The sequence below is a fragment of the Symsagittifera roscoffensis genome, chromosome 3 (assembly GCF_963678635.1).
Source record: "Symsagittifera roscoffensis chromosome 3, txSymRosc1.1, whole genome shotgun sequence".
Lineage (NCBI taxonomy): Eukaryota > Metazoa > Xenacoelomorpha > Acoela > Convolutidae > Symsagittifera > Symsagittifera roscoffensis.
This window is the reverse complement of record NC_087064.1, coordinates 18,142,182-18,155,393: the sequence shown is the minus strand read 5'-3', so window position 1 is coordinate 18,155,393 and position 13,212 is coordinate 18,142,182. Positions and strand designations below refer to the sequence as shown.

The 13,212-nt window shown below is 34.1% G+C and overlaps 1 protein-coding gene across 1 annotated transcript in view; it reads right to left on the bottom strand.

The window, feature by feature from the left end:
• The window catches only part of LOC134841090 (uncharacterized), a 25,694-nt gene extending 22,278 nt beyond the window's left edge, over positions 1 to 3,416 (bottom strand). Inside the window, exon 1 of the mRNA XM_063856870.1 lies at positions 3,293 to 3,416. Coding sequence (XP_063712940.1) covers positions 3,293 to 3,344 — 52 coding nt within the window. The 5' untranslated portion in view covers positions 3,345 to 3,416. The remainder of the gene's footprint in view (positions 1 to 3,292) is intronic.
• Positions 3,417 to 13,212: the final 9,796 nt, after the last annotated feature.

The following is a 13,212-nucleotide window of genomic DNA, read 5'->3' as shown; positions in this document are numbered from 1 at the left end:
TGCCAGTGCCAGTTTTCAAATTCAAAATCTTTTTTAATGGAATATTTTAGTTTTTTTTCTCATAATAAATCGTTCCAATATAAGCCATGTTTCTTCCACTAGAACCAATTTTTTTCAGCAGAAATCCATAAAAAACGATTTTTGCAAAATATGACGAATCAAAAATAAATTTAGAACTAAATATGAAACAACATGAAACAAAAAAATCAAAAAATTGTTTTTGTTTCTGACTTCCCCTCCCCCCCCACACACATACCTCCCGTCTACAGTGTACCTCTGCTCTCCTCACGTTTTTTAATATTGAGCGGGGGGCGACGCTACTCAATGTAAACTTTATGTCTTTCTCCAATCCCTCCATTTAAACCTCCTCCCCTAATGTTTTAACCCCCCAACACGTTCACTAAACTGGAAGGGGAGGGGAAGGGGTTCAACTGAGGAGGGGGAAATAGGGAGGGGGCAAATTTGGGAGGGGTTCAGAAGAAGTGGTAGAGTTTAAGTTTAGTCATCCACCATTCAACCATTCCCCTTCAAGCATTAAATATCCCCGTTCAACCATTGAACCCCCGTGAGTTATGACCTTTGGCCTGTACTCATAGAGTAATTTCAGATAAGGTACACCGTCTGTTTGTCACGCTATCTTATTTTCGGGAAGGAAAAAATTTGAAAGGTAAATTGTATCCACCCAACTACACAGGAAACAAGATAATTTTGAAAAAAGCAAATTTCATCATAACCTCTAAAAAAATCCATTAAAATTGATAGTAACTCTTTTAATTGTTTATATTGATCTAAAATATGTAAAAAATATTGGGATTAGAATCAATTTTAACCGATTATGATCGATTATAAATGAAATTCAATGAGACTTTACAGTAAATAAGTAAAATCATCGATTATTATCTTTGAAACTCCAGTTCGGTAAGAGCTTCCATCTTCCATCACGAGGTCAGATGGAAGTTTTTTTTTCCAAACTTCGCAGATAGTAACGGAATTTCTCTGCTCGGACAGATTATTTTTTTTTACCATCTGAAAGATATTGATAGCCCAAATTAAAAAATACATCTGTGATCAGGGGCGGATCTAGGCTTTTCTCGAGGGGGGCGGATTTTCAAAAAATTTTCGAAAATTTTGTCGACCTTTTTTTTAGGTCGTTCAAACTGATTTTTCGAGCTCTCCCAAAACAACGTTTTGGCCAAATTCAAATTTTTCTGCGCGGCAGGCAAAATTTTGAGAAAACAGGCTAAAAAGGCATTCTTAGGCACTTTTTGGAAAATTTTGGACCAAAAAATCGCGTTTTTTCGGCGTGCGCTTCCCCTTCAATACTAGTATGTATTGGCGCCAAAGGCGTCTTTAGAAAATTTTAGGGTCCGTCGCCAAAAATGGATATCTCAAAATAGTACAAAGGGGGGACCCTTTGGGTCGGCAGGGGGTCGAATCCCTGAGGAGGGAGCGTCCCCCCCCCCCCCCCCCCCCCTAAATCCGGCCCTGTCTGTGATGATTGTTTTAAAGATATAAGGGATTGAATTAGGGATAACTTTGATCATTTCAAATCAAATTGGAAAAAATGACGAAAATAGTTTTGGGCTATTGAAACATGAGCGGCAGTTAAAATCTCTCCAAATTGAACAGAGGGAAAAAATTTGTTTTTAATTTCTAGACGCAAAATGTATAATCTTTTCTTCAAATGGCATTTTTATTTACTTATCAAAAATTATTTTAGCAAAATAATTTCAGCGACATTAAAGGGAAGCTGCTATTTTCCCTGATACGAGCAGTCTTGTTGTGTACTTTGCTCTCTCTCTCACACACACACACTTACCCTCACACACACACACATCAAACGGAGTCTCTTATAAAAAAAAACTTTTTTTCTGGTAATTTTGGAAACTAATATCAAAAAATAATTACATAATTCTGGTTATACTTTGTAAGATTTACCTTTTTATGCATATCTAGATTTGAGGAGCAAGGTGATCTTTGGTACTATCATTTGTTTTGGGCTGATTGAAAACTTGCTAGAAAAACTAATGCAAAATTTTTGAGAACAGATCTTAAACTGTTATTAAGTTTGTAAATTGTTTTTTTTTATTATCATGATTTTCATTTTTTTTCAATCTTTTCTGCTCTTTTCTGTTTTTGCTTTCGTTATTTAGTGTTCAGATGCATTTCTGGAAATGTACTGGATTTTTTTTTCTAAATATATCTCGAAACGTCGTTTTTAGTAATTGAAAGCTCTGACTCTCTTATACAGTGGAACCAAACGGATTGTCCTACCTCTCCAAAAACATTACAATGTGCCTACATTTCCTTTTTTGGCGCACGATATACCCCCAATTTTGTTGAAACAAAAAAGATCCAAATAAGGCACCCTTTAGGTAATGAGGGGGTCGAATCGTTGGAGACATTACATCACTCCCCCCTTCAGCCCGTGCAAATTCATTACAGAGTGGCTAATTCATATTGGAAAGTCCAAGCATATAATTGAAGTTAAAGCTATAATAAGTCCATGTTTTTTCTCATCGCAATCAGAAAAAGTGTTTTTTTAGCTTTCAAAACATGTGATATGCCTTTCAACCTAGCAGATAAATAAGCAACTTTGGTTTTTCTAAAAACTTGTATGCATGGTGTAGCAAATAGTTTTGATGCAATCATTTTTTAAATTTGATATTCTAAAAAGTTCAAAAACCACCTGCCATCAACACAAGAATGCAAAAAAGTAAACTGATTCTTAGAAAAACATCGTTACTAAAATATGGTTACGCATTTTCCGCATGAAATATTAGCAAACAATTCTTCTTTAAACCTTTCCTGGTTACAAAACTATTTAGTACATTAATTTGGCTAAATCAAGGTCTAACCAAACATTAATTTTTCGCAAAATTTTAAGATAAGATAGCTGCAGAAATTTTTGAAATGCATAATGGAAAGGTGATTGTAAAGTAGATCCGATTTCGTACCTTGATCATTTGAAGTTTTCGCGCAAATATCACAACTATGTTATCAATCAACAAAACATTTTAGTAGGAAAAAATAACATTCAACTATTTTTGAGATTGACTCAATTTTCGCAGAAAGGGTTTGACAGAAAAATTATTTTATCTGAACTATATCTGAAATTGCTGAATGATGTAATATCGTAGATAATTGTAAATATTCCAATCAGTCGACTCCGTGAAATCCAAGAAAACCCCGGTCTTCGCCTGCTTTTAACATTTATACTCTAACTACTTAGCATTTTGAGGCCCAATGTCCATGGAAAATACCCTAAAACCTATTACCAAATTCAACTTACCTGGTGAAATGGTCGCAATGATAGCAAAAACATAGAAGATCAAATATCTCATAATAGCAAAATTAAAGTTATGTAAATAGCGAGTTGACGAATTTTTTGCTTAGCGTGTTGTGATGTCTTTATCTCAACTGATTGATTTTGTTTATTGTTTGAACAATTAGAACTGAAGGTCTCTCGTTTTCATCAAATTGTATCAAAAGTACATTCATTAATAAATCTTTTAAACTCTAGCAACAACCCTAAGCCTTCTTTCTGTTTTCACTAGAAAAGAAGCAGACTCATTTACACATAGGATAGGTGGACTTAGTTATCAACAAACTGTGTAGGGTGGTCGAGTGTTAGCAGATGCGGATCTGGAGTTTTATCGAGGGTGATGACTTGAAAAAAAAAATTTTTTTGATATTTTACTCTCCCTTTACTTTATAAAGCCCATACTTTGTCAAAACTTTTTTACCGTAGTCATTCACATTTTTCCGCTCGATTGGTATAGTCACGGGACAGAAGTTGCACTTTTTGGTTTCAACGAGAAAATGAACAAAATTTTTCATCATGTTTTGTTCGTTTTCTCTGCAACTATTCAAGATGCACGATTGAAATTTGACAAAAGGCAGATGAAAAAATCATTTGAAAAGGCTTAATCTGGCCAAAAATAGAAAAACCTTGTTTTGAAGGAGAAAATTAGCCAGCTTATCATAATTTTATAGGCGTCCTTGCTGTTATAACAACTTAACAAAAATATAAGGAATCCGAACTAATTGGCTCAAATTAGTTCTTTTGAGAAGCTGATGAATATGACTCACTCATTATTTTGCCTAAAATGACAAATAACAGAATTAACAGAGTAAGTTGGTCCGGCGTAAGAAAACGGCTTCAATTTTATGAATAACTGCGCGCTGATGATCTAATTCAGTCAACGAGAGCACCATTCCAGCAAATATTTTGAAAAATACCGCTCCATCTAAGCACAAAGTCTCATTAGCAGTTGTGTTGCCTGTAAATTTTGTCCAGATTATTTTTGTATTAAATATTTGTGTAATAGAAACAGAAATGACCATTTTGCGAGGCCGGGCCAGGTAATTTTGTTAATTCCCAAAAAACTAATTTGAGCCATTTAACTTCTATTCCTTATTTAGTTTGTGAGGTTGTTTCCACTGCAAGAACACCTGTAATGTTAGTTTTGTTAGTTGTGTAAGCTGGCTAATTTAAACCTTCAAAACAATATTTTTCATCTTTTGGCCCAGCTAAGACTTTTCAATAAATGTTACCTAACTGTTGTCAAAAATTGAATCCTGTATTTTAAATAGCTGCAAAGAAAAAGAAAAAATAAAACATGAAGAAAAAGATCGGTCATTTTTTGTTGAAATCCTGTGAGTGTATACAATTAAAAAGCTCTTGCAAAAAATTGTTTATCACTGATTTCATTGATGAATCCTTGGAAAAAATTAAAAAATAAACATCAACGAAACCATGGCTTGCCTCGAAAATATGAACCAAGCAACCTACTTTGGGAGGCCAAGAATTGCAGGAAAAAAGCTTGAGGAAAGAAAAAATCAGAAGCTAAAAAATGAAGATACTATCTCGAAGATGCAATTCTAATTCCGAAAATTCCAAATAAAACAGCAGAATCTACAGCATCAACATTTATGAGATGGAAAAAGAGTTTTGATCCTTTAGTTTTGCATGTGGAACACAGTTTTATGTGCTGCAGTGAACTTGAAAACATTTTTGCGCAAAGTTTTGGATAACTATTGCGAGATCCATTAACTAATTCAAACCTCACAGAGTTGCCATGATCAATGAGTTTTTGGAAAATATGTGCTGGAAAATGTTTGGAATTTTCCGTCGTTTTCACTTGAGTGTCTAAAATACCTTCTCCCCACTGCTGGTTTTTGGGATGAAGGCGTACACTCAAATAGGAGTTGCACTGAATATCCTAGCTTAACATCCCATGGAAAATGTTTAAACGAAACAGTTATGAAAAAGTTTTTCCCATTGTAGTCCTTCAAAACGAGAAAAAAAGCCTATCATGTTTGTCAAATTTTAATTGAATTTGAAACAATTTGAAACAAATGCATTGAAAAACTAGTATTTAACAAGTAGATAAAATTAGGCATGCTATTTCACGGTGCTTTTTTATTTGTTTTGTCTTAGTTTTTTACTGAAGGCGCTACAACGGGAAAGATTTCAATAATCGACGCAAAAAAACTACTGCAAACCAATTAACCAAGGTAAAGTACGCATAAACTCCAGTTTTATACATCAATTGAGGAATTTGGCCATTTTGTAGCTGATCATATAATTTGGAATTTTAGTTCAAGAAAAAACAACAAAATTATTCCGTTTTTTGAAGAAAGCAAATATCTAAATCACTTTCCTCTGAAGGGAAATAAAGGAAACAGTTACCATTCTGACTTTTATCCCATGTTTTTTTGTATTATACTTATATATAATTGTTTCATACCGTTGAAAGACTCAGCTTAGTCCTCTCAGGAGTTCTTGAGGAAAAACCTAGACGTTTTCAGGACATGCAAGAACTATTATCTTTTGAAGTTTGAGAAGCTGAAAGATTAAGGGTTGAAATGGAATAACTGTTTTTATTAAAAACATTAAATATTGATTCGTTTTGCTAACATCTCTCCATTTTTTGACAATTTTGTTGGTGAAAAATTTTGAGCTTTGCTTCAAAAAAAAATATTATTTTTTTTATAAATCTGAACTACAACATAGACCTTTTGCAACCAGTTGCAATAATTGAAACAACCAAAAATAAGTTAGCTCCTACGAATAACCTTTTTAAAACGGACTACTATATGTTTTCCTATTGAGTCCTGACTCCTTCCAAATCTAGATATCATTCAAATTTAGTCAACAATTTCAAGCAGTTTCAATCGGGTCAACTTCACTTAGATCTTGCATTCTACAGTTGGTCATGAAAAAATAAGAAAATTTAGCTGACATGATTTTTTTCATTCTTTCGGGCTTATTATCTTTAAAAAAACTCGGTGTGCATGCTCCATAACGCGTAAAAACTATAATCAGAACCAGAAACAACTAGCATAAATTATGGATTGAGAAATTTCTGATGATTTTCATTCAAACTAAACAAGGTTCCTTTTAAATTAGACAATTCAAATTAACAACCCATACCATCAAAAAAATAGTGGAATATACAAAAGTCGATTGTAGTGAGTTTTTTAGGTTCTAATGTTGTCAAAAAAAACTAATTTCGATATCGTAAGTAGACAATAGAATTCCCGTTTTTCCAAGAAACGGATTGGAATTGATTTTACCAAAATAATGTAGCAGAAAAAAATGATTTGAATTGATTTAAAATGGATTTATTTCGATGCAAAAACTTGGTTATGAAATCAATTTGGATTAATCAATGGTTCCCCTTTTCCACGGATTTGAGTAACATTTAAGCAGTTTTCGTATTGTTCACTTATTTCTACTGTCAACTCTGTTTGCGATTGTATATCGTACAATTGTATTTTGTTTTTGCTCCTGGTTGTTTTGGTCTCCGATTCTTTTTATTTGACGCAGTTAGTGTTTCCATTGAAAATTGGATTTCGGGATTTTGGTCCTGTCGGGTATGGTGTCCGTTGAAACTTTGGTTTGGATTTCGAGCTTATAATTCAGTCGGTTGTGATTTCCGACGACGGGGTTCTTGCAGTTTTTTTCTCTTTGTTGCTTCCTTTCTGGGAACTTGTTGGTGGGCTGTCTGTAAAGACAATTTTTGGGAATCCTTGAGGTTTCCTGCTCGGTAATCAATCTCATGCGTCATGTATGTTCTGTTGCGGGCTTTAAATCGTTGAATGTGTAGTTCAACGCTCGTACTTTGTTGTTATTGTCCTTCGTTGCCATCAGGTCGGACAAGCGTTCCTATCTATCCGATTCCCACTTTCACCTTAAATCCGGCTTTCTCCCTCGTTGTGGCGTATGTTGTTATTTGGAGGAGCTCCAGCCTCCTTGGGACCTTGCAGTATCGGGGATGAATCCTCCTTTGTATTTTTTTGTTTCTCTTCTTCGCCTCATTTTGTCGAAGTTGCCCTCCACTGTTTTGATGCAATTGATTTATTTTAGTTCTTCTAGTTTTCTGGTAGTTTTTTTTTAATTGTGCGATCAATCAAGTGATTATTTCTATTTTGGATCGGATGATTGCTTTCGATATGTTTGGAATGTTTGAATGTTTTAACTGCACTTGGGATTTCATTCAATTGTGCTGTCAACTTCCTCTCATTTTCTGCGCCCTTTTTCATCAGCCGATTTGGAGCTCGATTCTGAATGGCTAGTTTGCTAGTTTATTGAGTATGAAGTTGTCAATCATTTCAAGATTGGAAATAAACAAGTTAATTGACGCCACATCATTTTCCTCATCTTACTCGCTGGGGGTAGCGCTAACCCTACCGGGCTTCTTGACTTACTGTATATTAGTCCCATTGTCGTTCCTGCCAAGATTTTGTTTTGAAAGTGAATGGGATTAGTCTTTCAACCTACCGAAAGAGTCTGCTTTGGCTAGTCTTTGAGCATTCGTTGGCGTTTATTGCGCTGATTAAAGCTAGGTGTTCTGTCATCACGAAAAAATTTGTGCAGTATAAGTGGTGTTTGAAATGTTCGAGTGCCAACACGACCCCTAACAATTCTAGCTCATTAACTAGGGAATTTTTGTTCTAGGGAATTCAGAAAGTTGGAAGCAAACGCTAATGCTACCCAGTCCTTATCAGTAATTTGCTCAACAGCGGCTTCTAGCCCAAAAAAAGATGTATCGCATACCAACACCTGGGTGTCTAAATTTTGGTTAAAAGGCTTGTTTTCAGTTAGTTCATATACAAGCTTTAGGATGTCATGAAATGCGGTTTTGTTTTCCGGCGTCCAATCTAAAGTGCTGTACTTATCTGAGTTTTTTAGCATTGGTTTCAGTGCGAATGCAGTTTTTGCGAGATTGGTATGTATTTTGTGAGGTGGTGTATTGAACCCATGAAACTTAGTAGTTGTTTGAACGTTATAAGTGTTGTGAATTTTTGTAGTGCGTTTGTTTTTCGGATCAACGGTTTTGTGTTTTTCGGGTTAACGGTTTATCGGTACATATGTTGTGGCCGAGCCATTCTACCTGTTTGCCCGCAAGTTTATATTTGTCTAATGACGTTGCCAATTTTTCGTCCTTAAGTTTTTTCAAAACGTTATGTTATAGTTCTTTGTTCTTTGTGTGTTTCTTTTGACCCTTTGATAACAATTAACATATCATCTAGATACGCGATTGTATTTTGCAATTAGTGATTGAAACATCTATAGCCTTTTGGAATTTGGCCAGCATATCCGTATGGCCATGGAGTACTGTTTGAAATTGTTATGTTCCGGTAGCTTTGTCCTATATCAAGTGAAAATTGCACTGCTTTCTTTTCTCAACGTCCAGAGGGAGTTGCGAATAAGCGTAGCTTAGATCCAGTATTGAGAATTTTTTTTCTTTTCTTCCATCTTGATGATCTTTGCCATGTTGGTTAGTAATAGATGCTGGGCATCTGGTTTTGCTTTTAGGGATGAATTTGTTGATTTTCTTTGAACCTAGTCCTCATTTCACGGTTTGGTCCCATTTTATCGTTATCATTATTGGGCTGATGATATTTTTATCCAATCACTGATCCTGTTTTTTGATATGCCACTGGTCTATCAAGTTGTTCAACTCCATTTCTACTCGTTCTTGCAGATGGATTGTTACTCCTCTATTTTTTGTTGTATTTTTTTTGTTATTCCAATTCTAAAGCAGAGTGGTTGGAAATTAATTTTTACTCAATCTTCAAATGCCTTGTCTGATTCTTCTTCTCTATCGTGGATATTCAGGAGCTTGTTATGTTTTTTTTGTCTTGTATTTATCTGATGCCGATTTTCGATAGTATATTCTGTGCAATAGTTTTAATTTTTTGCTTTTCTGTTATGATGAATGGTGCTGATTGATTGGTCCATCCTCCAGATTCCACCGCGATGATAAATAATTTATTTACCGTTGTAACATGTCACGTTCCGGGCGCCGTCCTCCGGTAGAATATACTTGAGTGTTGCTGAACGGTCGTCTGCTCGTAATCTCTGTGCCGTTTTTCGTTAAGAAATGACATTGGGCTCCCTGAAGCCGCGATCGCAAATAAGTTTTCTGTTTTCGTTTTGATTTCCATGAGCAGGCCATTCAGGTCATCTTCCTGAGTATCTAACGAGTTTCGTACTTCAATTGCTTCTGAAGTCGCCAAAATGTGAAATTGAAGTGTGGGATGTAAAAACTGCATAGGCCGCTGGATTGTTACTGGCTCTGTCGTCAATGGTCTCATCCTCTTCATCATCTTGTTGGCTTCTGTTCGTGTCCTGCATATAATTAACAATTGTTATACTTTTAAAATTGCTTTTTATGTTTGTTTTTTTTTCTAGTTTTTAGAGATGTCAATTAAAATCAAATAGAAACAATTTCCATCTAAGTAACTCCAGTGCCAGTGTTGATTTTTTTCTTGACATTAATCATCATTAGAAAAATTTGAGCAACCCGGTCACAAAAAGAATACGAAAAAACTTTATACTTGACTGAGTGCGTTTTTGCCAGAAAAATTAAGTATCAAAATTAAATGGCAAATCGGAAAGAGGTGATTCATAAAGTTTATGCTTTTTCAGCATGCTTCGAAAAATAGTCGGTGTTGAGACAAAATTTGTCTAAGTTTTTGCGTCCCACGGAGAGTCGTTCTTTATAGTATTTCAAGTAATGGAAATAAAAACCCTTGAAATATCTCATCAGGAAGCTATATTGAACACCCAACTAACATGCAAAGGTCTGAAAGTTCGTTATTCAATCTGGATGACTGGATTTAGTATCGGAGAATTCACTGCGCTCTCTTTCTTATTTACAAATTGACAGCCATTTTGTTGTATAAAAAATTAAACTGAAATTGATAAATTTAGGCATTGAGTTTTCCCCTTATAAAACCAAGGTGGGTCTTTTTTTATTTTACAATTGGGCTGTGCGAAATAGAGTCATTGTATGTTTCATTATTCAGCGTAGAAACTGCGAAGCCACACAGAATGTCCCGATCAACCGTTCAGAAAGTGTCGCAAAAAGCAAATAGATTAGTGAGCGAGATTTCTAAAAAATCGAACTGATCTCTGTGTCAGGTTGAAGCTGTTTGAATAATCGTATTCCATCTTTCGGCCCAAAACCATGAACGAGAAAAATTTTTCAACGAAAAAGTTGCTAGCTGAAGAGGAATATCAATATTTTCGGATGATGCAGGAGCTAGGTTTTTGTGCAGAACTCCAAAAACTAACTAAACCTGACTAAAACTAATTTTTCATGGCTTAAGCTATTTTAGGCCTGCTCGCTTGCTTTATTATTCGCTCGAATTTAGAATAAAAACTAAAAATTTTTTGATAATTGTAAATGTCGTTCAAATCAAGACTGAAACGACAATCACGATATATTACTATTTAATACGATATAACACTCAACCCAATGCAATGATTGTTTGTGGTACCTGATTTTGCTTGAAAGCAATATGAAATAGAACAATAACCTTTAAAGATTTTTAAAAGAAAACTTTTTATTGAACCAATCAAATTGAGTTGTCCAGAGGTGGTTGAGGATCATTCAGAGGATCTTTTTAATAATAACCAATTTTAAGTTTGTTACAGAACTGTACAAAGTCGTATTTGCGAAGAGATTAACTTTTTCTTGGTTTGTTTTGTTTGGTATTTTTGATTTGAACCTTCCAGTAGGAACAAGTGATATGGTTAAACTATATAAAACTAAAGATTAATTATTAAAAAACTGTTTCATGTGGTTTCCATGTTCTCGCCTCATCGCATGGGAGATCATTTACCATTTAATTAATATTTTGGCATGCTGAAAAAACCCTGAAAGAAACCAAAAAAATCTGAAAATACATTAATATAATAGCCGAAAAATAATTGTTATTTTTATTTAATCTAACTTGCAAGCTGTTTTTTTTTTTGGAACATTAAAACTTGAAGAACCATTTAGCTTAATTCCACTCTTCAGTCACAAATCTTTCTGAATTTTTCCAGTTTTTTATTGTTTTTTATTTATTTATTTTTCTCAATATAACACTTGGCAACACTTCTAAATACTTTTGTGCAGCTATAACAGCGCCAGCTACTCTGGTCAATTTTGGAAACAATTCGATACAATTTATATGTTGGCTGAAATGAACAATTTTCCGATGTTTTGACACTGTTTTATACATATAAGAACTTGGATTTTTTCGTGAAATTTAGGCCGACTCATTTTTAGTTTGTTCTCTGTTATAGGAGAAAAAAAATCGATAAATTTTATAGATTTTTAAAATAACTTAAAATTGCTGAAACCTTTCGGTAACAAAAACTGAAGGTTGCTCTGCAAATGCCACAGAAATTTTCGATCATTTATTTTAAAATTTATCTTTTCTCAATTTTTTTTCCATTTTGAGTCAGTTTTCGTTCATGATTTGAGCAAAAGAACTAAATTTTTACTATGAAACTTGATAAGACGAATTATAAAAGTATAAATCGAAAAAACGTCGAAGACTTTAGTGGTCAGAAAGTTGAGATCAGAAACTTTGTGACCCAATGAAACTTCTCATTTAAAACTTAATCGCAATTTCAAGCTGATACAACGCAAGGCGTTATAAAAAATCTCATACCAAGAACCTCTATAATTTACCTAATTCGGGCTAAATGTTTGTATCTGTTGTCAATGGTTGTAGTTACTTAAAGTCGATCTTTTTCGAACTAAACTTTCGACCTTCAACACTTGACCCATCAAAAAATAATCTGCCCTCTCTCTATTGATCGAATTTACCCAAATTAGTTGTTTTAGTTCGATTTACGCTATTTATAATAAATGTAGCGCCAGAAGTTAGATCATTTTTCAAAGTTTTCAAGTTCTTGAGTGTTTTAAGAGCTTTCTATGATGTCCGAATTTCGCTATGTATGTGTCAAAACGTCAGTTCGGATTGAAACAAAAAGTAATCGATATATTTTCAATGATTTTACTTCAAAATGCTCCCATTTGGATCAAATCGCGATGATGCAGGTTTTAACCAATTTTTAAATCCTCATTCATTAGCTTTGAAAGATTTGTCAAATAATCTTCCTTGGCGCCGTTTTTAATTATATTCAAAACATTTTTGACTGATTTGTTTGTTTATGGTGCTGTTCTACCTCAATTAAATTGTTTTTGAGTCCAATTTCTGAGCAAATTTTTGTTTTTCTGATAGTTTTCGAAGTCAGACTAAGCGATTTAATTTGCTTTTGTTTTTGATACCCTGTCGGGTTTGAGGTACATCTAAAAAGACATCTCACTTGTTTCATGGATGGTCACATCAAACTTATTTGCTGCACAACTTATAATTTCCAAAAAAAATTAAATCAATTTTTAGGTTTTTAAAACATTAAATTTATGTTTACCTTGTTTCAATTTTGAGCTTCATCATAATTCTTAACAAAAATGAACTTGGACCCATATTTTTGTACCAGTCATCCATATGGCGTGAATGGTTGTTTTTGTAATAGCTGTAGCCTCCATTCCAACGATCCGCAATCTAAGATTTTATTGCATAACATCAATTACCAGTTGCCTGCTCCTAACATCGTCGAGAGTCCAGAAGTTCCGATTTCTTCGAAATATCTTGGTAAGATGCTATACTTGATTCGCAATTCACAACTGATTGTAAGTTCTTAGTGACGTTCTTAATCATATGAGTTTAAGATGAATGTAGACATTTTATGAAAAGTTAACTTTGAGAAAGCAATATGAGCAATCTTTTCAACACCCTTTTTATACCAGTTTTCAAAATTAATTTTGTTACAATATTTTTGCTGTTTTTCGAAGAAAATTGTTGTTGTGTCCGCCTATCTTACTATTATTTATCGAATCTTCCTAAGTTCTAGGC